General features: G+C 45.6%; 2 protein-coding genes across 6 annotated transcripts in view; one reads left to right on the top strand and one right to left on the bottom strand.

The window, feature by feature from the left end:
- IFT122 (intraflagellar transport 122) overlaps window positions 1-15,431 on the bottom strand; it is a 66,364-nt gene extending 50,933 nt beyond the window's left edge. For 2 of the 3 annotated variants that reach the window (XM_040246739.1, XM_040246740.1), the window contains exons 1-5: window positions 15,292-15,431; window positions 8,587-8,653; window positions 7,174-7,258; window positions 2,976-3,054; window positions 1,160-1,236 (exon numbers count right to left, since the gene is read on the bottom strand). In XM_040246739.1, the coding sequence (XP_040102673.1) occupies window positions 1,160-1,236; window positions 2,976-3,054; window positions 7,174-7,258; window positions 8,587-8,653; window positions 15,292-15,332 (349 nt within the window). In that variant the 5' untranslated portion in view covers window positions 15,333-15,431. The remainder of the gene's footprint in view (window positions 1-1,159; window positions 1,237-2,975; window positions 3,055-7,173; window positions 7,259-8,586; window positions 8,654-15,291) is intronic. The other variant, XM_040246741.1, reaches the window with a different exon arrangement.
- Window positions 15,432-15,563: 132 nt separating this feature from the next.
- Window positions 15,564-26,386, top strand: MBD4 (methyl-CpG binding domain 4, DNA glycosylase). Of its 3 annotated transcripts, none has more exons than XR_005722151.1 (8): window positions 15,564-15,858; window positions 17,364-17,594; window positions 18,011-18,813; window positions 21,230-21,304; window positions 21,382-21,516; window positions 22,543-22,692; window positions 23,104-23,259; window positions 24,497-24,816. XR_005722151.1 is itself a non-coding variant. In XM_040246738.1 (8 exons), exons 1-8 carry the CDS (start codon window positions 15,770-15,772, stop codon window positions 24,572-24,574), a joined length of 1,662 nt encoding a protein of 553 aa, XP_040102672.1. In that variant the 5' UTR covers window positions 15,564-15,769; the 3' UTR covers window positions 24,575-26,386. The 3 variants fall into 3 exon arrangements, 2 of the variants coding, with proteins under 2 accessions (XP_040102672.1, XP_040102671.1); XM_040246738.1 differs by having other exon boundaries at window positions 21,233-21,304; window positions 23,156-23,259; window positions 24,497-26,386; XM_040246737.1 differs by having other exon boundaries at window positions 15,565-15,858; window positions 23,156-23,259; window positions 24,497-26,386.
- The last annotated feature ends 770 nt before the right edge of the window (window positions 26,387-27,156 follow it).

Genomic DNA, 27,156 nt, shown 5'->3' with positions numbered 1-27,156 from the left:
GAATGCTACCGCGGTTGTCACAGAGCTCACACAGGAACTCATTTAACCCTTGGCACAGTACCTACTGGCCTTCCCTGGAGCCTCGGTGGTAAAGAATCTGCCTGCCAATGCCGGAGATGTAAGAGATGCAAGTTCGATCCCTGGGTCAGGAAGATCCCCTGGAGGAGGAAAAGGCAACCCACCCCCGTTTTCTTGCCTGGACAATCCCATGGACAGAGGAGCCTGGCGGGCTACAGTCCATGCGGTGGCAGAGTCAGACGTGACAGCAACTGAGCATATACACCCAGCGCCCACCACACCACAAACGCTCAACAAACATTGCGACTTCACAGTGCATGTTTACAACTTCAACCTCCCTACCTGCCCCCGACCACAGCTCTTTGAGGGCAGGATTTCTACTTTGCCTTTTTCACCCCAAAAGCAAGCACCCAGACCAGTGCCTCACATGGAGAAAATGCTAAATTTTACATCAATGACAGTCTCTTCCCCTTTTATGTACACAATGTGCTTTCAATCACATCCTCTCTTTTGAACCTCTGAACTCTTATCAGTGGAAAGAAGGAACGCGTTCACTTTAGGTCAGGAAGGGAAACAGAGGAGTCAGATCTCGAGTTCTGCTCTGTGTACCCGCTATCTCCCAGCAAGGAAAACAGAACCGATGAACTGAAAGCCAGACTGGACCTTGAACAGGGAGCCTGCAGGCCTCCACCCGCTCTCCCAGCCTCTGCTCTATGCCGGGACCCCACCAGTGCCGTGTGTGGGGTGGGGGTGCTCCTTGGGGAGGACAGCCACAACCACGGAACGAGCAGAGGGGGACACGCTGTACACGGGTGCTGGGGGACACGGAGGTGGGGACAAGTGCACGGTCCCCTCTCAGAGGCAGCAATGCCAGTCGCGCCGGGGCCCTCCCGTTCCTCTGCCCACCTCCCTTCCCGGGGCCTTCTCCCAAATCACTTTAACCCACCCATTTCTCACCAGCCTGAATGGCCTCATTCACTCCCTTGGTTCCTGCACAATCTAAAGGACAATTCTCAGCCTCCCCTCAGCCAGTGAAGGGAGAAGAGGGGGCACCGACTCGTCACCACATTCTGGACGGATTTCAGCACTTTTTGCCAACTTCCAGTCATTCCAGGATGAGACGCTGGGAACCCAAACCTACCGATGTCGCTGGAGGAACAGGATGCCAGCTGGTGGGTGACGGGGTTGTAGGAGACACACTGGATGGAGTCGTTGTGCCTGGGAAGTGAACAACTGGAGGTGATTACATGGCAGACCACGGACACTTCAGTGGCTCCAGCAGAAGCCTGTGATGACAGGCCCGCAGACAGTGAACTCTGCACCGTGAGCTCTGTTGCAAGTGACCAGTGAAAAGCACAGGGGTGAACACCCCCCTCCTGGCTTGCCTCTCAGCCACCATCTTCCTCTCTACACGTTACCCACCCACCAGACTGGCCACCTCCTCCAAGATAAACGCGCTGAACAGCTCTGGTATGTCAGCTGGTAAGAGGACGGAAAGCACCCGGCCAGGCGCACTGGAAGCGCTGTATTAACGGCCATTCCTCTTAGGCTTTGTGGAGGCCTGGAAACACATTCATTCGCACAGCATGGAGGTACAATGAAGACACTATTATAGACCAAGACCTGGAAACACCTGAGATGACCGTGAAGGCTGAGGGAGGCGGGTCCCACGTGTGGCACCTCAGCTGCAGGCTTACTCCACTTGTGAGCCATACTTCACTTGTGACCTCATTCATTCATTTATTCATTCATCCAAATGTTGATCTGTACACACATGTTCACAGCAGCATTATTCCAACCAGCCAAGAGGTGGAAGCAACCCAAAGGCCCATCAGCAACAGATGAATGGATAAACAAAATATGGTCTGTAGATACACTAGGATGTCATTCAGCATCAAAACGTATGGGAATTCTGACACATGCTACATCACAGCTAAACCTTGAGGACGTTACGCTCGGTGAAATGAACCAGTCACAAAAGAACACATACTGGAGGGCTCCACGTATATGAGGCACCCAGAGTAGTCAACTTCACAGAGAGTAGAACTGTGGTGCCTAGGGCTGGGGAAGGGGGCTGGAGGTGGTTGTTTTAGGTGAGGACTTTCAGTTTTGTCAGATGAAGAGAGGCCCGGAGGTTCGCCGCACAGCAACATGGATGTACTTACTTAGCAATACCGACCTGCACACTTAAACATGCTCAGGATGGCAAATGGCATGTTATGTGTATTTCACCACAATTCAAAAGAAAACCATCATTCGTCGAGTACCTACAATGGGCCGGGCAGGGCGCCAGGCACCAGAGACACACGGTGAACAAAACACAGGCAGTGTCTGCCCCCATGGAGCTTCCAGGCTGATGGGAGGAATCTGTCATCAGAGTAAGTGCAAAACTACAGCCGTGAGGGGCTTCCCTGGCGGTCCAGCGGTTAGGACTCCATGCTTCCACTGCAGGGAGCACGGTCGGGGAACTAAGATCCCACATGCCACACAGCACCCCCAAAATAAAAGTACAGCTGTGAGAAACGCCATGAAGGAGACCCGACCGAGGCTAGAGGGGCAGGGAGGGCTTCCAGAAGAAGCCATGTCTGAGATCTGCGGGGGGTGAGCAGCGCCTTGGCACAGAGAGGGGCCTGGAGCACACAGGGCCCAGGTTTCGGGCTGGCCGCCCCGGGTGGGTATGAGGCTCTTCCCCACCTCAGGGGGAAGGGTGTGGAATGTGTGACGTCAGACAAAGTAAACCGAACTACACGGAGACACCAGCCAGCGCCAGCCGCGCCAGCAGAGCTCCAGACTGCTCCCTCCCTCACTCACTCCCCGACCTCCTCAGCACACAGCCCCACAACTGAACTGCCGTCACATGGAAAAAAGTCCTTCCTGCCCTCTTTTCTAAGGGGCTTGTGCCCAGCCCCTCAATAAGGGGCCAACTCATAAGACCGTGTGCCTAAACAATCACTTACGTGTACTTCAGAATGCCTTCCAATTTTGACGTCCAGATTATAACGCTTTTGTCAGCTGATCCAGAAGCAAAGCGTTTGCCTGAAAGTGTTTTTAAAAAGAAAATAAATTTCACTTGTCTTTAGGCCAGCATTTTGCAGACAGTATTTCTTAGAAAGCTGCTTCTTTCAGGTCCCTAGGAAGTATCAGTTGCTTCTGCAACCCTTCTTATCAGTGCTGGGTGGCAGCGCTTTGGAGTCAGGAAGTTTGAGTTCATTTCCAGTTCTGTCTGGCACTAACGGAGATGTATGGAGAGCCTGTCGTAAGCCAGCATCACGTCTTATGCTCAGAATTAAGTCCTGATTAAAGCATACGTGATCCCTACCTTCATAAGAGTTTGTCTGGTGGGTAAAGCAGGCATTAAATTAAATTAATCAAATTCAAACCCAACGTGGAGAGAAAAAAAGCAGCTCTATGAAAGAGAATACACGGGGACCTCGTTTCGGTGATGGAGGTTTCTCTGAGAAGGGGATCATTCATTAAGACCTGAAGGCTGAGGGCGTCCCCTGATGGTTCACTGGATAAGAATCTGCCTGCAGTGCAGGAGACACAGGTTCAATCCCTGATCTGGGAAGACTGCACATGCCCCAGGGCAACTAAGCCCACAGGGCAACAAAGACCTTTATTTACTTTGCACAGACAAAAATAAATAAATAGAATTAATAGGAAAAACAAAAAAGACCTGAAGGTTGAGCAAAGCTTAGCCAGGTGCAAAGAGAGCGGAAAGGCCCATCCATATGGGTCAAACAGACGTGCAAAGGCCCTGAGGCAGGAAAACACCACACATCTGGAGGGCTGAGAGCAGCCAGCTTGGAACGTCACGGGAAAGAGCGAGGTGGGTGGTGGCGGGATCTCTTGGGGCTTCGGGGCCACATTAAGACCCTGCTCTCTGTCCCAAGGAAAGGCTTCAAGCAAATGAGGGCCGGGTGAGGCTTTCACTCTCACCCTACTTTGGCTGGGTGGCACCACTGCAAACACTAAGCCAGAGAAGCTGCTCTTGTTTCTTCTTCCTGTCACTGCTCCCCGACCCTGGCAGGCAGCAGGGCAGGGAGAGAGTGGGCTCCGGGCTCAGTCTGAGCGGGAATTCCCGGTGACGTCACCCGCCAGCTGCGGGAGCGCCAGGAGCCACCGAGCATCCCCAGGCCCTAGTTTCCTCATCGGAAAAGTGGAAGCAACAGCAGTGTTTACCTCTCGGCTGTTGTGAGGACACAATGAGATTATCACTATTATCTCCTCACATCATCTTGTATCACTTTCCTTGAAGGAAAAAAACTAGTTGGAAAAAAACTAGTTCTTAACAGACTTCTGTTTCATGGCTGCTTATTAAGTATTTATTAAACTTAAGAGAGAAATCAGACACAAGCAAAGTCATCATGTTTTAAACAGCAAAACCATAATTCAGTCTATCCTTATTTCTAGATCCACGGGGAAAGGACTTTGTTATCACTACTCAGTGTTATGAGGGGCAGCATAAGGCACTGGGAAGAATGTGGACTCTGCAGTCAGAGGACCCAGGTCAGGCCTGGCTCTGCCACGTCTCCTGTAACGTGCTAAGTCGCTTCAGTAGTGTCCAACTCTTTGTGATCCTGTGGACCATGGCCTGCCAGGCTCCTCTGTCCACGGGCTTCTCTAGGCAAGAATACTGGAATGGGCTCCAAGCCTATTTTCTCACCCCTTCCCTACCTGCTTCAGGGGCTACTGGGAGGCCAAGTGAGATGACATGTGTGGCAGGACTTTGCAAAACGCTGAAAAATGCCCCTGATCGCAGAGCTTGCTCTGACATCCCCAAGGGCCGCCACGGTGCTGAAGGCCAGAGGCCCTAGACTTATAAATTCTGAGACCTCACAGGTTGTCCCCTGGTGTTACTGAGAACTTGAACTCAAATAGGCACATAAAAAAAGCAGGACAACCATGGGACAGCACACCTGACTATCAGGCAAGAACCAGCACCGTCTCTGCCACTAACTTGCTGTCATGTGAGAGAAACTCACGTGACTTCTCTCGCTCATTATGGAGGTCTAAGGTGAAGAGAAGGGACTGGGTCAGGCCAACACTGGGTGCGTAAAGTTGCACGTATGCGTGCAGCAGATGCATTTTTGAGAGGGGTCTGTAGCTTTCATCAGATTCTCAAAGAGGTCCGTCATCTAAAGAAAGTGAAAACCCTGGAGCCTGAGTGATCTCTGCGGTCCATCCGCACTGAGCCCCTGGTCCTGCACCTTCCCAGCAGTGGCCACAGAGGCCCGTCTCTAATCCTAGGGCCACGTGACGCAGGAGGAAGTCGAGACTCAGAGAGTCAACCACCACCTCCAACTCACAGAGCTTTTGGGGTTGGAACTGTCTTATCCCAAAGCCCATGTTCCTCCCACAGACACCCAGCTGTGGGAAGCATGGGTTTACTTTCACTCCCAACATCAGTTTCATGCAGCCGGTGTGACGACCATCTCTCTTCTTCCTCACCCCACCTGGTGCCCTAACTGCAGTGACCCTTCAACTCCACTAGAACCTTCCTCTCCACTGCCCCTCAGCCCTGTGGTCCTCTCTCCCCTCATGACTCAGCAACAGTTCAAGGTCAGTGTAGATAATCACTTGTTTGCATACATCCTCTGCCCCTGCCCTCATACTTCATCTTCAAGAGGAGCCTGTAAACCTACCACTCTGGTTAAATCCCCCTCTCCACTTGCTCTGCCCCTCCCGTGTCTATGCAGCTCTAAGTGATGGAGAAAAAGACATCATTACACTGTTGAGTTCACTTTCAATCCATGATCACCAGCTTTGGGTGGGCCTTTCGTGTAGCTGGGGTCTCACGACACATCCTGGGGCCATTTACTCAGCCCCTTGGGCAGGTGGTGACTGACTTTCTTCCTTTGCCCTCAACTCTCAGACACCTCCTTCCCCATCCTCACTCTCAGATGTTTCTGCTTCCTGCTTCACTGAAAGGATGGGACAGAATTCCGTTGCCAGGACCTGCAAGGACACCCCCCAGCTTCCCGCCAGGCCCATCTCTGCCCTGGATCTCCTCTCTTCGTCTCACTCCACCACACTGCTCCGGCATTTCCCACCCTCCTCCCTACAGCATCAACTGTCTTCAAATTCAGTGTGTCTGAAACTGAACTCCTGACCTCTCACAGTACGTTGCAGCCTTCCTCATCTCAGTGGAGGGCAACTCCATCCTTTTAGTCCCTCGGGTCAAAAACCTGGGAGTCACCCCGACTCCTTCCTTCACACCCCACATGCAACTGTCAGCCAATCCTACTGGTTCTGCCTCCCAGCTCTACCCACTCCTCACCACCTACTCTGCTTCTACAGAGATCTGAGCCGCCATCACCCGTGTGATAAAATCTGCCCGGATGACAAGATGACGATCCTTCACTTGTCCTCCTCCACCCTCACCCCCTGCAGGCGGTTCCCAGTATTGAAAACAGAAATCAGATCAGATTTATCCTCTGCTCAGAGAAATGGTTCCCCATTTTCAGTGAGGATCAAAATTCTGCGGCAGCCCATGTTAACCAGCCAGCCCACGCCTGTTACCTCTCTGCCCTCGTCCCCTACTGCTCCCCACCGACGTTCTGTCCCAGCCCCAGGAAGGCACAGCCACCTGAGGACCTCTGCAATGGCCGTTCCCTCTACGAGGAGCTCTCCTCCCCCTGATATTAGCTGTCCTTACTTCCCTAGCTCCCCACCTTCAATCTTTGCTTACTGGTCCCCATCTTGACAAGCCATCCTGACTACCCTGCCCCATCCTGCACCCAGCGCCCTGACCTGCCCAGCACTCTCAAGCCCTCTTACTGTGCCTTTTTTCTTCTTCCAAACACTCACCACCTTCCAGCGTACTGTTTAATCTACTTATTTAGTACATTCATTGTATGTCTTTCCTCATACTTTCTCCCCTTCCCCTCCCACAACATAGACATGAGTCGCACAAGGGCAGGGATCTTTGTTTTGGTCTCTGAAGTATCTCAAGCAGCTAGAACAATACTTTGCCCACAGACGGGCCTCAATAAATACTTAAATGAGGGAATTAAGCTGAATGACTGAAGTCTAAGAGACTGTCTTCCACAACCGGAAGTGGTGCTTGAGCTCACTAACAATGTGGGCACAGCCAAGGAGAGAGACGAGCGACTATGAGGCCAGGACAGAGACTGAAGCCAAGCAGCTGCTTACCATCCTTTGCGTATGCCACACAGTATACCGTGTCCTTGTGTCCCTTTAGGGGCTGAAGCAAGGTGCCATCAGATGTGTCGTAAACCTGGCAAAGAAGAGACGAAACTACAGATTACCCACGTGGCACCCAAGAGTCAGAATTCCTGCAGGTCGCTGCTGCTATTTTTATTTTCATACCAAAACATGTGTCAATATTCTCAGTTTGTACCAAGTAAAAACCACATTGAAAAACCAGACTGACTGTGAAAGCTGAGAAAGCCAACAAGTAGAGGCCATGATTCTGCACGTTATGTGGCTGGGAATGTACCATTAATGCTCGAGAAACAAAAGTTCAGTCCGTGGAACTTCCCTGCAAGATTCACTCCCCTGCGTGAATCTGGATCTGCAACCAATCAAGCTAGACCCTCCCAGAGAAAGCCAGCAGAGAGCCCAGTGCGAGCAGAAGAAACGCCAGTGCAACCCTGCCCCTACCGCTGACATCACAGAGAGGCATTTCACACTTGCTACCAAGAGTCTGAGAGTCACAGACCTGGACTCGGGGTCTGCAAGTGGGAGGGAGTGTTCTAAAGCCCAGCTGTAACATGGACATAGAATTTTACAGCTGTGTGACATCTATAAATTTTGTAGAGACTCAAAAAAACACACCGTCTGGGAAATAAAGGCAAGACCCTCCAGAGAGGATCCGTGTTGGAGAAGATAACCTATTGGAAAAACCTAAAAGGATTTGGACTGTTTACTCTGGAGAGAAGTCGTCTGTGGAACAACTGACTCAGGGCTTTAAGATTATGTGGTTTCCCCGCAGACAGTGGAAAGCAGGCCATCTGCACATCTAGAGATGAGAGAGCGAGAGAAAGTGGACTTACGCAGGAGGAAGGGGCGAGCAGGTAAAGGTTCTCAGGTCAAACATAAAGTGTTCTCTGAAAATGACTTTTATACACTGGGACAGCTTCCAGTGGGAGCTTATATTCTTTGAAAATATGAAAAATAGGACAACATCCATATGGAACTCTTTAGGGAGGGCCTGTGCCTAAAAATTGGGGTCAGGCTGTCTGGCTTTTCATGGAGGGAGCCCCTTCAATCCTGTTGTTTGAATTTTTTCAGGGTGACACAAATGTGAACTGACAAATGGCTCTGTTTCAAAGGCATTTTGATTAATTCTTTTTCAACTCGTTCATGCTGTCGCAAAGTAAAAAGGGAAAGATTAATGACTCCAAAGGAGGTATTGTTCACAGGTTCCTAGCTGACAGTTTACCTACCTGTTTTAAAGAGCCCATTTCCTTCCCTATTAAAAAGTAATGACTGGTTTTTCCGCCCTTCCCTTTTTTATCTTAAAAACCGGGTCAAATTTCAGAGCACTTACACGAGGGAGAGGGGAAAAAAGCGCTTAAAAAGGAAACGCAGACAAAATCCTACCAGTAATCTGTTTCCCGCAGCCACAATCAGCTGGGCTCCATCGGGCTTGAACGCGAGGTCATATACACTAAACAGGAGAGAAGACAAGGCAAAGGGACAATTAGGGGCCAAAACGACGAGGCTGGCTAACGGCCAGGAAAGCAAATGCTATGTCCATTACGAAGCACGGCTTGTGCAGGAGAAGAAAAATAATAGCTAAGAATTGCGTTTGGTTGCAAATTCCATTCAATCACCACACCTTCCATCGCAATTCACTTGGCAGCTAGGGTTGTATCCCACTTACCACTTGTCCAGAAGCCAGACGCCAGACTCGATTCAAAGGGTCAACAGTGGGGGGCACTATCTCATCATGAAACCCTACACAAATGAATGTGTGAGGGCCAGAAAATCCACAGGTCATTTACTAAAATATCAGTACTTCCTCCAATTTATCCGATATTTATCAAGTGCCTCTTCCATGTTAAGAACTAACAGCTACAAGATGACAAAATCAGTCCCTCCCTGCCGTCATGAAACGACCACCCTGTAGGAAGGCAAGGCTCAGACACACTCACAAAGAACCACATGTCATCAAGTCTAAAGCACACCTTTTTTTCCACATTTATAGTTGGCAGCATACTTTGCTCTCTTAAATCATACAGAAAATAATATTTTACAAACAGTGACCTCTTAGATTGGATGGAGTATAGAATAATATCGTGACAAAGGCTTTAGGAGATACATTAAAGCATATATTGTGGGATTCCAAGCAGGAACACAGAATGTTCTGATTTGGAGAGGATCAGAAAAAGCTTCACGAAGAACACAATCTGTGAAAAAGGCAGGGCTTTCGAGACAGGCAGGGGGAGCCTGGGCAAGCACAGCATTTCAGGCAGAGACAACCAAGCAAAGACGGGACGGCGGGAACAGCAGACATCCAAATAACCGAATCTGACTGAAACGTGTGGCCATGTGCAAAGTGACAGGGAGCAAGAGATAAGGCTGGAGAAGACAGACTGCAGCCATATGACAAAGATTCTCAAATGCCCCGGGCAGACAATTTTATTAGTTCCAGTGACCCTAGGAAGAATGGGTCAGACAGCACTGCCATGATGGCCTACTGTAAAAGCTAAGCTGGGGTACATTAACCTGGCACCTGTGAGGGACCGAAAACTAGACACCTTGGGGAATTCCCCAGTGGACCAGTGTTAAGACAGAGATTTTATTGCCAAGGGCATGGGCTTGATCCCTGATTAGGAAAAGATTAGGGCAGGAGGAGAAGCGGCAACAGAGAATGAGATGGTTGGATGGCATCACCGAATCAAAGGACATGAGTTTTCGTAAACTCCAGGAGATAGGGCATCCCTGGTGGCTCAGATAGTAAAGAGTCTGCCTGCGGTGCACAAGACCAGGGTTCGATCCCTGGGTCGGGAAGATCCCCTGGAGAAGGAAATGGCGACCCACTCCAGTATTCTTGCCTGGAAAATCCCATGGGTGGAGGAGTTTGGCAGGCTACAGTCCATGGGGTCACAAAGAGTTGGACATGACCGAGTGACTTCACTTTCACTTTTCCAGAAGATAGTGAAGGACAGGGAAGCCTGGCGTGCTGCAGTCCAAGGGATCGCCAAGAGTCAGACACGACTTAGTGACTGAACAACAGCAAACGGAACTGGCGCAACCGGTAAAGAGTCCGCCTGCAATGCAGGAGACACAGAGTCAATCCCTGGGCTGGGAAAATCCCCACTCCAGTATACTTGCCTGGAAAACCCCAGGGACAGAGGAGCCTGGAGGGCTGCAGTCCAAAGGGTCGCAAAGAGTCAGACACGACTGAGGGACTAAGCACAGGGAACTAACATCCCGCAAGCCTCAAGGTGCGGCCCAAAACACACAAACAAAACACTCTGGTAACTACTTAAGAGCATTCACCGCAGAGACACCTTGTGTTTATCTCTTCAAATCCATTATTTTCTGTCGTCCTCACAATTCTGTGAGGTAAAAATTACTACTCGACTACAGGTGGCGCTAGTGGAAAAGCGTCTGCCTGCAATGCAGGACACCCAGGTTTGATCCCTCGGTTAGGAAGATCCCCTGGAGAAGGAAATGGCAACCCATCTCAGTATTCTTGTCTGGAGAATTCCATGGACAGAGGAGTCTGATGGGCTACAGTCCATGGGGTCGCAAAGAATTGGACACAACTGAGCAACTAACACTTCCACTTCCACTCGAGGACACCACAGCTCAGAGAGGTCAAGTATCTTGCCCAGCATCACCGAGTCAGCAAGTGAAAGGGCCAGAATTTTAACTCAGGTCTGACTCTAGAGTCTGTGCTATCTCTCCTTCCACTCTCCTGAGTTACTATCAATTTTAACAAATTTTGGCTGCTCTCAATACTTTAAAACCAGTGGCTGATATTTATTAAGCACATTTACTCACATGTGTGCAAAATACAGTTTAAATGCTTTATACACGTTAACTTCCTTAATTTTCATAACAAGCCTATATCTGTTTCACAAATGAGAAAACAGGTAAAAAGAAATTAACAAACCTGCTTGAAAATAAACAGCTTCTTAGTGGACTGAGCATGCATTCAATGCAGTTAGAGCCAGAATTCAAATCCAGTGCTCAGTTGCTAGCTATCAGCAGCTTGTACTACGAGCAATTTTATAACAGAGTTAAAAGATAAGTTTAAAAAAATTTTTTTAACTCAGATCTCTTAAAAAGTACAAGTGAAAGACACAGTGGAAAGGCTATATGTTTCAAGAAAAGAGCAGTACAGAAAAGAGGAATACCCCTACGGAAAACAGACAATTCCTTGTATTTAAAATACAAGTAAACATCTCCTACTTCTGTTGCCTGCTTGACTCCTACAGGCATTTGAGCTGCTTTTCCCTGGAACACTGGGAATAATGAATGTAGTGGTTCAGAGCACTGGCTCTGGAGTGAGGCGGAAAACTACCCCCATCACTTACTGTGTGACCCTGACAAATTATATACCCTCTCTGTGCTTCAGTCGCCTCCTTTGTAAAACAGAAATAAGTACAGTACCTATGTCAGCGGGCTGTTGCGAGGTGACGATGAGATAAAAAATATGAAGTTCTTAACCAGCGCTTGGCACAGAGTGAGCATTAGCTATTACTGGTACAGAGTACAAAGAGAGCAACTACTTCCAAAGGGACCCTTAAGGATGTTCAGGACTTCACTATGAGATGAAGGCATGCTTTCCTCACACAGAGAGGCCTAAGAAAAGACAGAGGGGGAATGGCCCTGTTCCAGAAGCTAAACCAGAGGCTTCATAATGAAGCTGAAAAGATCATGAAGGAAGATTTTGAAAATCAGGCTGTGGAAAACTCCCCAGTAAATCAGTATTCCCCCAAATGCAACCTTATATGATGAATTTCAGTTCAGTTCAGTTCAGTTCAGTTGCATCCGATTCTGCTACCCCAGGGACTACAGCACGCCAGGCTTCCCTGTCCTTCACCAACTCCCAGAGTTTGCTCAAAGTCATGTCCATAGAGTTGGTGATGCCATCCAACCATCTCATCCTCTGTCGTCCCCTTCTCCTCCTGCCCCCAATCCCTCCCAGCATCAGGGTCTTTACCAATGAGTCAGCTCTTCACATCAGGTGGCCAAAGTATTGGAGTTTCAGCTTCAGCATCAGTCCTTCCAATGAATATTCAGGACTGATTTCCTTTAGGATGGACTGGTTGGATCTCCTTGCTGTCCAGGGGACTCTCAAGAGTCTTCTCCAACACCACGGTTCAAAAGAATCAATTCTTCAGCATTCAGGTTTCTTTATAGTCCAATTTTCACTCCATATGACTACTGGAAAAACCACAGATTCTACTAGGACGACTTTTGTTGGCAAAGTAATGTCTCTGCTTTTTAACATGCTGTCTAGGTTGGTCATGGTGTTTCTTCCAAGGAGCAAGAGTCTTTTAATTTCATGGCTGCAGTCACCAACTACAGTGATTTTGGAGCACAAAAAAATAAAGTCTGCCATTATTTCCCCATCTATTTGCCATGAAGTGATGGGACCAGATGCCATGATCTTAGTTTTCAGAATGTTGAGTTTTAAGTCAACTTTTTTACTCTCCTCTTTCACTTTCATCAAGAGGCTCTTTAGTTCTTCTTCACTTTCTGCCATAAGGATGGTGTCATCTACATATCTGAGGTTATTGATATTCTTCCAGTAATCTTGATTCCAGATTGTTTCATCCAGCCTGGCATTTCGTATGATATACTCTGCATACAAATTAAACAAGCAGGGTAACAATATACAGCCTTGACATACTCCTTTCCCAATTTGGAACCAGTCCGTTGTTCCATGTCCAGTTCTAACTATTGCTTCTAGACCTACATACAGATTCTCAGGAGGCAGGTCAGGTGGTCTGATATTCCCATCTCTTGAAGAATTTTCCATAGTTTGTTGTGATCCACACAGTCAAAGGCCTTGGCATAGTAATAAAGCAAAAGTAGATGTTTTTCTGGAACTCTCATGGAATGCTCATGTTTTTCTGGAACTCTCTTGCTTTTACAATGATCCAATAAATGTTGGCAATTTCATCTCTGGTTCCTCTGCCTTTTCTAAACCCAGCTTGAACATCTGGAAGTTCACGGCTCATGTACTGTTGAAGCCTGACTTGGAGAACTTTGAGCATTACTTTGCTGGCATGTGAGATGAGTGCAATTGTCGGGTATTTTGAGCATTCTTTGGCATTGCCTTTCTTTGGGATTGGAATGAAAACTGACCTCTTCCAGTCCTGTGGTCACTGCTGAGTTTTCCAAATTTGCTGGCATATTAAGTGCAGTACTTTCACAGCATCATCTTTTAGGATTGGAACTAGCTCAACTGGAATTCCATCACCTCCCCTAGCTTTGTTCATAGTGATGCTTTCTAAGGCTCACTTGACTTCACATTCCAGGATGTCTGGCTCTAGGTGAGTGATCACACCATTGTGGTTATCTGGGTCACGAAGATCTTTTTTGTATAGTTCTTCTGTATATTCTTGCCACCTCTTCTTAACATCTTCTGCTTCTGTTAGGTCCATACCATTTCTGTCCTTTATCGAGCCCATCTTTGCATGAATTGTTCCCTTGGTATCTCTAATTTTCTTGAAGAGATCTCTAGTCTTTCCCATTCTAATGTTTTCCTCTATTTCTTTTTTTTTTTTTTTTGAATTTGTTCAACATATCTTTTTTTTTGTTTGTTTTCCTCTATTTCTTCGCACTGATCACTGAGAAAGGCTTTCTTATCTCTCTGTGCTATTCTTTGGAACACTGCATTCAAATGGGTATATCTTTCCTTTTCTCCTTTGCCTTTAGCTTCTCTTCTTTTCTCAGCTATTTGTAAGGCCTCCTCAGACAACCATTCTGCCTTTTTGCATTTCTTTTTGTTGGGGATGGTCTTGATCACTGCCTCCTGTACAATGTCACGAACCTCCATCCATTGTTCTTCAGCCATTCTGTCTATCAGATCTAATCCCGTGAATCTCTTTGTCACCTCCACTGTAGAACAGTAAGGGATTTGACTTAGGTCATACCTGAATGGTCTAGTGGTTTTTCCCTACTTTCTTCAATTTCAGTCTTAATTTGGCAATAAGGAGTTCATGATCTGAGTCACAGTCAGCTTCCGGTCTTGTTTTTGCTGACTATATAGAGCTTCTACATCTTTGGTCACAAAGAATATAATCAATCTGATTTTGGTAGTGACCATCTGCTGATGTCCATGTGTAGAGTCTTTTCTTGTGTTGTTGGAAGAAGGGGTTTGTTATGACCAGTGCATTCTCTTGGCAAAAGTCTGTTATCCTTTGACCTGCTTCGTTTTGTACTCCAAGGCCAAATCTGCCTGTTACTCCAAGTATCTCTTGACTTCCTACTTTTGCATTCCAGTCTCCTGTAAGGATATCTTTTTTGGGTATTAGTTCTAGAAGGTCTTGTAGGTCTTCATAGAACCACTCAATGACGGTTTAGGTGATAAAATAATGAATTTAGGTGATAAAAATGGAACAGAACATTAAACAATATTGAATCATAAAGTGAGACAGTCATTCTCTTTTGAGACTCTTTCAAACCTTCTCACAAGACCCAGGACAAAGTCTTGGTTTGATGCTATTCATCTCAAGCACCTCTCCGACCACACTTGCTAAATCTCCAGCTTTAAAGACAGTACCCTTGAGGCTCAAAGGTTCCCTAGCAACAGTATCTAGGTACAACTTGTTAACCTCCTTTTGGTTCTCCCTGCCTTAAGTCCTACAGTTATCTTACATTTACAGCGACTGCTACCGGTTTTCCTATACGGAGTAATAAGGGTTCCCCGTAGAATGTAAAATCATATTTAAAGAAAAATAAGTCAGACAATTTTGAGAAAAAACAAACAAGGCAACACGTGGATGTGGCAAAAAGTTGTCAAGTTGGGAAAACACCGAGGAGCCCAGGATGGATTTTTGAGTAAGGCAACAAGATCAGATTGTGAGGACGTGTGAAGCCGCCTCCAAAGGCCGCTACCTCATACGTGGTACATCCCCTCGCTCCCACTCCAGGCCTCAGTTCCTCCATCTGCAAAGGGGTGGGAGGGCGACCTTGGAGTCGCCCAGACCCGGGACTCAGTGCCCTCAGCCCAGGCCGCAGGCCCGTTGCCGTTGGCAACCACCGGGCTACACGCCAAGGCGCCCGCCATCCCTGCTGGCCCTCGGCCTCCCGCTCCTCCCGGACAGCCCCGCTCCTCACCACTGTTCGACTTTATCTCTCCACGTCAACACGGCCCTCATCGCTGCTTCCCTGAAGCCTCGGGCCCCTCCTCCCCGCCTCAGCAACAGGCCTCACTCAGCCAGCCACTTTGTCTACCTGCATTACCCCTGGCAACGCACATGCGCAGTGACCTGCGCGCGCGACAGCGTTTCGAGTGCGCATGTCTAAAAGGGCTGGACCGGTGGAACGGGAACCTAGAGGCGTCCGCGATTGGCCGGAACGGTGCGTCTTCCTTGACGAAGGATTTGATTGGCTGAGCCGCGGAAATGGCTGCGGTCGAGGGGCGGCCGGAAAGCTGCTGAGGAATCGGACAGACTTTCACTGCACTCATCTGTTGATTCCAGCCTGGCGCTCCGAACTGAACAAAATTTCACTTCTTACGTCGCTGCACACCCAGAGCGACGCCCCCTCTCGGCCTGTTGCTGCCGCCGGAGCCCACTTGAGGGGCACGTCTGGGATGGAGAGTCCGAGCCTGGGGGACTGCGGAGCTGCCCCCTCGGTCGTCGACCGTGAGCGCCTAGTTCCAGACCGGCTGTGTGACCTCCGGCAAGTCATTGTCCCCTTTCGGGCCTCAGCTTCACCATCTGTATAACGAGTGTTTGTTGTGGGGGGAAGTAGAAGGTGGGTGGGCCTTTCTCAGCTAGGGTGGATGGAGCCTTGGAGGCCGCCAGGGTTAATTCCTGCAAGCAGAAGCTGGACGAGGTTGCTGGGAGGTTTTCTGGTGCAAGGAGATGACTGCCTGGGAGTCAGTCATCTGACTGGAGGATCATCAGTCATCTTGGAGGATCTGAGGAAGACCTTTGAGGAGATGTCGTGTTAAGCAGCCAGCAGCGCCCGAGAAATGGGTACTGTGAGAAAGTAACACAGGAAGCCGCAGTCATTGTTTGAGGACTTGTGTATGCGCGGGATGGGGCTAAGATGACTTACGTACGCCCCCCTTCAAAAAAATATATAATCTTCAGAACTACCTTAAAACAGGTATCACCTCCTTTTTACAGGTGGATGAAAAGACTTTGAGAGGTTGAGTAACTTGCTCTTGGATCACATAGATAGTAAATGAAAGAGCTGGGATTTGACTACATTCTGTTGATTTTAAAGTTTGTGCTGTTTTCACCAGAATTCAGTTTCCTTATCACCAAAGCTGTGAAGGGTAAAATTTCTCAAGATGCACCCCGAATCCCGCAAATTATTTAACCCCTAATTGCATCAGAAGACCTTGATTCTAATTCTAGTTAATCACTGATTCATGCTTAGTTTCCCTGTTTGTAGAAAGGAAGTTGGTTAGACAGACATCTCTGGACACTCATCAACTTTGAAAATGTATGATTGAGTGACTAGGATACCCTCTACTGAAGTTTTTCAACAGTGGTACAGGGACAGAAGTATTAGACCAAGATTTAAGTGTCCGTGGGTTCTGGAATCATTTCTGCAACTAACAATCTTCCTGTCACTCAGTTTTATCAATAAAATGAGAGTAATCCTTATTCTACCTACCTTCACAAGGTTATCAGATCAAGAATGAATGAGAATTTGAAAATTCTGTATCAGAAGTTCCTTACCTTTTTGAGGGCTACAACTTCTGATGAAAGGAAGAGATACTTTCCCACCACCCCCAAAATGCACATATATTAAAATTTTTACCTCACTTATTTGGGGAGGAGGGTGAAAGAGGGTGTCTCACTAACTCCTTTAAGCCTTTCTGTGTATCCCCAGGTTAAAAACTTGCCTCTTTGTTCATATGTTTCATTTTATGCCTGGTGTCACCAGAAACCTCTATAACAGTGCTATTCAATGATTAACAAAAAAAATTTTTTTCTAGCAAATTGCTTGAATTTTTCATTGTGCAGAGATTTCAAGCCCTTTTTAACCCATATTGGAGGACAGGAAGGTGTTGAAAAATAGGAAGATACTCTCATAGCTTGATTGATCCATACTGACTCTAACCTCTCCCATAGTCCATGTGGTTCCTTCTCTGTCACTGACTGAAACTGAATGAGCAGAATCAAATTAATTTTAAATGAGCTAATCCCTTGGACTTTGGTTTTATTCAGGGAGGAAGATGTTGCTCTGGGGTCAGAAACAGTGGGAGAGGATGAAAAGCAAATGGTGATGAAAAGCAGCAGTGAATGTAATCTCCCGCTACAAGAGCCTATTGCTTCTGCTCAGTCTGGTGGGAACACAATGACAGAGTGCCGAAAGTCTGTACCGTGTGGATGGGAAAGAGTTGTGAAGCAAAGGGTATCTGGGAAAACAGCAGGCAAATACGACGTATATTTCATCAGGTGAGCATGCAGGGTCGTAAAGACAGTACAGCCAAATAATTTTGTCCAGACAGATGGTGGGAAAGCATAGCAGAAATTTTGACTTTTTTCTGTCTTTACCATAAAATCATCATGGATTCTGCTCCTTCATTGTCACTGGTTATTTATATCAGGTGAGCTGGGGACAAATACTTAACATTTTCTCTGACTGCAAATGGCTACTGGGAAGACTGGTTGAGTTATATTTGTAAAATTGTGTTATTTTATCAAAAAGGAAGCTATTTAAAAAGCACCATTTTAACAGTTTTTTATTTTAAATAACGACGTCCATGGCAAAATTTGGAGGTTATTAATAACACATCTCAAACATGATGCAGTTCTTTTTAAAAGTCACTTTTATTTACTAGCAGTAAGTGTCCTTTAATATCATTTTCTAGCCCACAGGGACAGAAGTTCAGATCCAGAGTTTCACTTGTTAATTATCTTCACCAAAGTGGAGAGAATTCTCTTAAGCCAGAAGACTTTGATTTCAGTGTATGTCCCGAAGGGAGCATCAAGTCAGGATGTAAAGGCCGAAACACGGCAGCTCTGACATTCCAACTGCAACACCAAAGTAACAGTTCAAACCGGAACCTCAGGACACGGAGCAGGTGGAAAAAAGATGTGTTTCCCCTGCCAAGTGCTTGTTTGGAATTGCAGGTTAGCAGAGAACTACCTAACTTGAAAGAAGATGAGGGTGTTCATGATATTGCCTCCAGAAAGGTTAGAAAGTCCAAAAGAAAGGTGACTGTTTTGAAAGAGATTCAAACTAAGAAAACAAAAATAGGGCGCTGCAGGGGTCTTCCCAATCCTGTCCAAAGTGATAGAGCATCTCAGAGTGAACCTGTTGCACAGGAAAGTCACCTTGAGGGAACTTGCTGCATCTCTGATGCCAGAGCCCGCGACCAGGCCCTCGGTGTGACCACTGAAGAGGAGAGGCTCGGTAAAAAAAAATCGTCGTGTTTGGGACCAGACGTTGAACAGATCCCTTCTGGCATCGTAAGCAAATTATGTTCGGCCAAAGAAGCGGAACCCAACAATGAGTGTGAGGACACCTTTTTAGAATCTGAGGAAACAAGAACCAAAGTAGAAGCTGCAGAGAGGAAGGAGTATTTGCATATGGACGTTTCAGAAGGTGGCTCTGAAACAGACGACAGCTCACAAACAGAGAAAAACCCTACGTCTGCGAAAGTATCTCAAGGTATTCAGTGCACTTAAGTGCTATTAAAGGCGCGATGTGTTTGCACTTCCTGCCTGTAGCCAGTTAGGATGTGGGAACAGAATGAAGTTCTTGAGCCCTGTTATCAGATACATCCTACCAGTTGGTCCTAGTGCTTTGTCTAACTGATGTTTAAGCCCTTTGGCATGGCAGAGAAGGAATCGGCGGGCTGCCACTCTGATGCCCCCAGCAGAGGATAATTGTGCCACAGACAGTTGCTACCGTGGCTCCCAGTACAACACCTGGGACTCTACCAACAGTGCTCTCCCTTCTTCCCTTTGTCTGGTAATCTTATAACTTTAGAGCGGAAGAAAAGGCTGCGCTTGTGAGGTTTGAGGAAGACTCCTTTTATATGTAAACTGTTTGAGATTAGCCAGTATCTTCTCTTTGCACCCTTGTTACTTATTACTGATATGTGACTTCCAGTTTAATTTTGCATGTATCACAATCATTTTTATTTTCTGTTGTAATGCTACTCTAAAATGCTTTAGAGCTCTAAATAATTCAAAACGAATCACATAGTTCATCTATTATTTGTAATATGCTCTTAATACAGAGTTCAGAGCTTAGCAGTTTTGCCTTTATGATACTTCAGTGAATAGGAGATGAAAAGGAGACCTTTGAGCAGCCCTCTGTTAGTTATTCATTATGCCATTATGATATAATGAATAACTCCTTTAAAGAAGAATAGTAATTTTACTTGAAGTCCTAAGGGGAGACAGCGTGGACAGACCCGTAGAGCAAGTGGTTAGACTTGGTTCCCTCTCTTGGTCCCCCTCATGGTTTTATTATGTCTTTGCTGTGCCTGGAGTTTCTCTGCCTTAAATAGAAGATGACCACATACACCTAGGAACTGCATAAAAATTCTTCAGATCTGTCCTTTAAAGACCTTGAGCTTCCTAAAGTCTTGAAGTTTATGTAGATTTATTGCGAGTACAATGAGCAAATAAAATATTGAAAACATCCTTTAGTGACTAAAATAGAAGTATTCTATTCATCACATGCATAAAGTCTGTTATTAACATGAGATGATACGGTTACTATAGGTAATAATAGGTGTCTGAGGGAGTAGTAAAGACTTGCCCATTGTCTTAGTTATAAACTGCCAAGTGAACTGAACTTAGTCTCCTATTAATAAGAAGGCTTAGACAGCATATACTTATAGGAATCCACAGACGAAATTAGCAAGTAGGTAGGAAGAGCAGTTTCTGTTCTAATTCTTTTTACTTTCCACTGGGCTTTGCGTATTCAAACTAGAATAGCAAAAAAACCCCAGACTGATTACCTGGAGACATGGATACGTATTCCAATCTATAGTCAGTCTCGTTGTTGTTCAGATAGTTGCTTAATTTCTAAGCCTTAAGAGTCTTCATCTGTAAAATAACAAGTGGTAACCCTCACTAGTCCTGTTTTCACATCATGAATGTTGTAAAATGGGAAGTGAAAAAGATGGCTTCATGCTAGACAAACACAAGGTATTATTAACTGACATGCAAATTTAGAGGGTATGGCTCTAGTGAGTATTAAATGTGATGATTTTAGAAACTTGAGAGGCCTAATAATGGTGGTTAAAGAGTCTTTGTTAAGTTGAACATCCCAGTAGATAGTGGCCTCCGGTGTTGTAAGGTCCAAATCTTTGGGTTTTTCTGCAGGTTCTGTTTTACCTGTATCCTTTTTTGCTGTTTTTCTGATAAAAGTATTCACTGCAGAAAATTTGAAAAATACAGAAAATTACAAGAAAAGTTAACAACAACCATTATATCATTTTGGTTTATTTCCTTCTAATCAGTATCATATTTTTTCTTTATTTTTAAATTGGGATCAGGTGTTGAGTATTGCTTTTTTCACTTAAAAATTAATGACATGGGAAAAAAATTCATGATCCAGTATTAAAATATTTTAATGACCACATTGTACAAATGTCATAATTTAAAATATTCAATATTATTTCCAGTTTCTGAAAATAGTGAACTCTAAACATAAATCAAAGAGAACTAGTAGAGTGGTTAAGGCACTCAGGAGGCATGGACTCAGGAGCCAGGTTGCCTGGATTAGAATTTTAGCTCTAACCACTAATTAAATAGAACAAAGAAGTATAGCTAATAAGAAAGGGAAAAAAAGAATTGCAGCTCTGACACTTACTAGCTGTGTGACTTTGGGCAAGTTACCTAGCTTCTCCGTTCCTCAATTTCCCTATCTTCAAAGTGAAGATAAAATAGTACCTGCCTAGCTCCTAAGTCATTAGTAGGATTAAATTGGTTAATTTTTGTGAAGCTTAGAGTAGCGCCTGGGGCATTCTAAACGCTTTTTAGTAGAGGTGGACTATTATTTGCAGTCCTGAATATTTCTGTAGACTGAACCATGGATTCTATAAACAATGTTCACACTTCCTTTTCAGAAGACACCGTCCCACGAACACAAATAGAAAAAAGGAAAACAAGCCTGTATTTTTCCAGCAAATACAACAAAGAAGGTATCCCTTTTCCCATCAGAAAGCCAGACTTTAAATCTGCGTCAGGTGTTCAGCTCTGATACAGTGTGTCTGTTTAGCTCTTAGCCCCCCACGACGCAAGGCCTTTAAGAAGTGGACACCTCCACGGTCACCTTTTAATCTCGTCCAGGAAACTCTTTTTCATGATCCGTGGAAGCTCCTCATTGCAACTATATTTCTCAATCGGACCTCAGGTTTGGGACTCTTTTCATCTTTGTCTTGGTAGAGACTCTGTGTTGAGGAGAATTGTTTAGGAGGCCTGGCCTCAGGTTTGATTTTGACCTCAGTTCAGTCGCTCAGTCGGGTCCGACGCTTTGACCTCAGGTGAGGCCTTCTTTTAATCTTCAAATTTTTTACCTATGATAAAGTTAGACTAGATAACCTCTAGCAGCTTTTTTTTTTAATAATTAAACTTACTTATTTTTAATTAATGGATAATTGCTTTCCAGTACTATGTCTGTGTCTCTATTGCCAGCCTTTCTTTGCATTAAGGAGCAAATTGTCATTTATTTTCTGCTTCCAAATTATTTTTGGTCCTCAGTGAAAATCAGTTACTTGATATTTCTCATGTCTCTGTCGTGTAGAAATGCAGTTCTTTTTCACTGGATGCTTTCTTTAATGTCATTGGCATCTCTGTGTTCTGTATGCTTTTCCACCAGTCATCTGATGGTCTGATTATTTAAACACTGACACGATGCAAGGCCAGATTTCAGCATAATCTGGACAGCTAACCAAATAGGTTAATGATGTTAGGTTTCGACCCTGAAAATGGTTGCTATTTATTTAGGTAATGTCTTCTTGTGCACGCTAGTTCGCTCAGTCGTGTCCGACTCTTTGCAACCCCATAAACAGTAGCCTGCCAGGCTTCTCTGCCCATGGGATTCTCCAGGCAAGAATATTGGAGTGGGTTGTCATTCGCTTCTCCAGGCGATCTTCCCGACCCAGGAGTCGAACCCAGGTCTCCCACATGGCAGGCAGATTCTTTACCATCTGAGCCACCAGGGCAAGTTTCATATAGAGAGTTTTTTGGTTTTTGTTTTCATTCTTTCTTTCTTGTTAAACTACTGATTAGAAGACATTGGTTTCCCAGATGGCTCAGTGGAGATGCAGGAAACACTTTTCACTTCAGTTTCATTTGAGATTTGTAGATAAGGAAGTACCTGCACCTAAAATCAACCCATCCGGAGGCAGGTAATCGCATCCTTATTTTTACTTCCCAGGCAAAATGGCCATCCCTGTACTCTGGCAGTTTCTAGAGAAGTACCCTTCCGCTGAGGCTGCAAGGACCGCAGACTGGAGAGATGTTTCAGAACTTCTTAAACCTCTTGGTCTCTACGATCTTCGAGCGAAAACCATTATCAAGTTCTCTGGTAACTTTACCCATACACCCAAAAGAGAAAACATAAAACATAAAAATGTGCCTATTTAAGAGAGAGCCGCACCTTAAATTTCAGTGTCCTCAATTTCAGTCCAGCTCTGAAGGCATTTGAAAATCGTTCACTTGCCCCAAACCACGGTATCTCACTGACCCAGGAGATAAATCTTTGCCCAGCACTGGGTCAGGCTGTGTGAGCAGGATTAGGGGAAGAAGGCAGTGAAGCAGAAAGCCCAGCTGACCTCTGGGATGTTACCTCTGTCCACTTAGCCCAGCTCAAGACAATAAGATGAATTCGTGGTAAGACGAGCAGAGCCAACAGGACTTGTGCTGCAGGAATTCAGAAGGAAGCAGTCACCACTGAGGCTATTAGGAGACATGCTTTCCCGTCCCTTTCTCCTTTTAGGGAAAGGATTTTTCTAGAGGCTGACCTGATGTGTGGGGTGTTGTATTCTCAGATGAATATCTGACAAAACAATGGAGGTACCCGATCGAGCTTCACGGGATTGGCAAATACGGCAATGACTCGTACCGAATTTTTTGCGTCAATGAGTGGAAGCAGGTAAGGCCCAGCTCCAGCACCTTCTGTCTCTGGGGCAAAATAAGTTCACCGTGGTGGTTCAGACGATTTCTTGGACCTATCTCGCTATTATGATCACAACCAATTTCACTCCAAGCTGGAGGGGTAGTGGAGGCTTGGGGTTTATTGATGGCAGGAGAGGGTCTAGAGGTTTTCCCGAGTTAATGAAGACTCCCTGGCCTCTCAGTGACCCCATCGGTGTGCGTCTTCTGCGCCTGTTCCTGTCGTTCCCATTCACATACCGTCTCTAGGCCCGATGTGGTTTTTCTTCATGTCACGGCCGTACTCACCTTCACAAGCCCACCCCTGGAGAGCAGGCAGGTGTGGGATTAGGTGGTCTCAGTTTGTATGGTCGATGGTTCCTTCATCAGCTGCCCATTCTGTCGAGCATGCCCAGCCTGCAGGCATCCGGGAGGCATCCTGGCCACTGGTAGGCACTGCCTCAGAGCCTGGCACACTGCCCCCTCGGTCTGTGACTTGCCCTGAAGCATTTAGCTGCTCGGTCTAGCCAAACCCAACCCTGCCTCACCAGGTATTGTGACCTGAGCAGGTCGTTTAAAACTCTCAGGGTCTATAACCTCCTGGAAAAATAGCCTATTAATATTTGACTCACGTTATCACCACCTCACACACTGAGTCCTGGGGAAGATCAGTTCCAAACTGGAAAGTATCTTGTAAACTGTGAAGGATTCCTTTGATGTAAGGTGTAATTCTAAACATTCGTGAATCCCGTTAGGTTACAGATTATTACAATTTTTCAGGTATATTATCATAAGGTACTGTTCTCCCACCTTTTTTTTTTTTTTAATAATCTTAATTTATTTTACTTATTTTTGGCTGCACCGGGTCTTCACTGCCATGTGTGATGTTTCTCTGGTTGCGGTGAATGGGTGCTAGTCTTCATTAGGGTATATGGGCTTCTCGTCCCACCGACTTCTCTTGTTGCGGTGCCTTCTCTTGTTACATAGCACAGGCTCTAGGCTGCATGGACATCAGTAGTTGTGGTGCGTGGGTTTAGTTGCTCTGCATGTGGGATCTTCCCAGACCAGGGATCAAACCTATGTCCCCTTCATTGGTAGGTAGATTCTTATCCACTGTGCCACCAGGGAAAATACACCCCAACCACCGCCACCACTATATCTTTAAAAAGCCAATTTAATAAATGCATTTCTGACAAACTTACATAAGGCATCTGTCTCCTGTGCTGTATTTCTTCCAGGTACACCCTGAAGACCATAAGTTAAATAAATATCATGACTGGCTTTGGGAAAATCACGAGAAATTAAGTCTATCTTAAAAACTCTTTGAAGTTTTCAGACTTGTTTTTTGTGCATCGCTTTGCACTTTGATTCTTCAGAGCTCCATTAAGCACAACCACCTTTCCAGGCGTATAGATTTTAATCAGCCCAACAACTACCAACCTACTGTGTGTTTTCTTAATGTGTGTGCCACTGGTAGATCTTTGCTACTGAATGTGCTGGAACATGTTTTAAGAGTTTTTTGTTTTAAGAAAAAATAAATTGTTATTTGACAACAATCCTAAAAATGTAAATGTATATGACTTTCCAATAATGAAATATGATTTGAAGTTGGAAAAAACTCTTCTTAGTTACCAACAATATAAAGCAAATTTCTATCAACGTTTGAGGGAAGATTAGACTTTCTGCTCTCTTTCTGTAGAAAATGATACCATTGCTGTTTAGTTGCTAAGTTGTGTCCAACTCTGTGCAACCCTGTCTGACTGTAGGTCACCAGGCTCCTCTGTCCATGGAGATTCTCCAGGCAGGAACACTGCAGTGGGTTGCCATTTCCTCCTTTAGGGGATCTTCCTGACCCAGGGAGTGAACCTGTGTCTCCTGCATTGGTAGGTGGATTCTCTACCACTGAGCCACTAGGGAAGCCCTATTAATAAAAATATTGTTATTAAAAAACACCTGTGAGGGTGATCTGGCCGTGTCATCTGTCACCCCATTGACTGCCGGGGTTGATTTGACTGGTTGATTGGCTAGGCAAGCTGCATATTCAGCTGAAGAGGACAACCTTCCCCAATCAAGGAGGACCATTCTTTGATCAAGGACATATGAGTACCTGCACTCGCCTGCTAGGACCTCCAAACAAGCTCTCAAGGTCCATTTGTAGGAGAACATAGTGTATTCAAGCTTCCAAGACTCCAGACTCATCAAAAAAAAAAACCCGCTAACCGCCAAGGAAAAGTGAGATTATTTTATTTTGTCATCATGTGTGTGTGTGTGTTTATAGGCCCTTTCCTTCTATTTTTTTTTTTTTTTCCACTGTACCAGGTCTTAGTTGCATATGAAGCATCTAGTTGCCCAACTAGGAATCGAACCCAGGCTCCCTTTACTGGGAGCACAGAGTCTTAGCCACCGGGGAAGTTCCTGTCATGTGTTCTTAAGGACTCTGTGTTGACTTTTAGGAATTGGAGATTTGACCCCGGCATCCATTTGATAACCTAGTGTGAATACCTGCCTGCAGTTAGGTTTCCAAGTCTTGCTTTCTGACTCATGCGTTCACTGTGATCCCCATGTGAAAACTCAAGCATTTACCCATCTCTCATCTTCCAGCTGGAGGACAGGACCTTTTTAGTTTTATGCCATTTTTAATACAGGTATTATCATGGTATAACCCAAATACTAAAACATTTACTTTAGAAGGAACTCATAAATGAAAATCTAAGTTATCAAGCCTCAGTTATCAATCATTTTAAGATGAGAGGGTAACAGGCAGGGAGGCCAGGGGTTTCCAAACTGAGGAAATAGGCTGCAAGTGTCAGAATTTTTTTCTCTCTCAAGCGGCAGGAGGAAACAAGTGTTAAGATTTTTTCCCCTTCTCTATATGAATTTAAAAAGAGGTTTATCTTAAAATTATGTGTTGCCATCATGACACCTGGTTCCACCTGAACTTTGCTTTTCTGAAATGCATTTTTCTTGAGCTAACCAGTGCATTTTTCTTACGGAAATATTTGTCTGAAGCTATGTTAATGTACTATGTATTTACCCTAGACTCCACCTAAAGGCTCAGAACCAACTTGACAAACCAGTGTGTTATACATTGTTCTCCTGATCTATGTTAATGAAACTATATTTGCTTGGAAATCTGCCTTTCTTCAAGATTCATGTCAATGGTTTTATGGCCTGAGATGACTCACCTGGTGCCAATGTTATCTCAAAACACATGTTGTGGGTGAGGGGCCTGGTGCCATTGTCTGAGTTTGAGACATTCCCTTTCTCTAATTAGCAAACTGCTAGTAGCTATATAACATCCAGCTAAAGACTAGCAGGGGGGTACTCTTTCTGCCCCCTTCTGATGTCTATGTCAGAAGCTTTCTCTATCTCTTGTAGTTTAATAAACCTTTATTACACAAAAGCTCTGAGTGATCAAGCCTCGTCACTGGCCCCGGATTGAATTCTCCAGAGGCCAAGAATCCCGGCGTCTTACGTGGTTTAGCAACAACCTTCTAAAGGCATAATTTGCAAATTAAGCTGATTGAATAAATGAAAAATAAATTGTTAGGAAAACTGCTTTTGTTGTAGGGTAGAGTGTGAGCAGAACAAGGAGACGCTGCTGCAGAGCGTCTGGTTGTTTCCACTTCAGTGAATGAGTTCCATTTTTTAGAGAAGGATGGATTTTGAACAGCGGGAAAACTGGCCACACACCCACCCGCAAGGCAAGCATCTGCTTCATAACTTCCCATCACATTTTTATGTAACAGACACCAGAGTAGCATTTACTAAGTGCGAAAGTCTGTGCTGGCTCTGTGGGGACCCTCACAGGAAATAAAAAGGTATAATTAATAATGAAAAAAGAACAGAAGGGGTAAGTTGTGGGGACAAGATATCCAACACTGTGGTGAAGAGTCTA

This window comes from Oryx dammah, unplaced genomic scaffold, assembly GCF_014754425.2.
Source record: "Oryx dammah isolate SB20612 unplaced genomic scaffold, SCBI_Odam_1.1 HiC_scaffold_9, whole genome shotgun sequence".
NCBI lineage: Eukaryota > Metazoa > Chordata > Mammalia > Artiodactyla > Bovidae > Oryx > Oryx dammah.
The sequence above is the reverse complement of the archived record's forward strand: the minus strand, read 5'-3'. Positions and strand labels throughout refer to the sequence as shown.

Excerpts from the sequence above, each read along its gene's own strand:
- MBD4 (XM_040246737.1), top strand. The coding sequence starts at position 15,770 with ATGGAGAGTCCGAGCCTGGGGGACTGCGGAGCTGCCCCCTCGGTCGTC. Across the intron at positions 18,814-21,229 it reads GTCTGCGAAAGTATCTCAAG|AAGACACCGTCCCACGAACA; the intron begins GTATTCAGTGCA and ends CTTCCTTTTCAG. Across the intron at positions 21,517-22,542 it reads ATTTCTCAATCGGACCTCAG|GCAAAATGGCCATCCCTGTA; the intron begins GTTTGGGACTCT and ends TTTACTTCCCAG.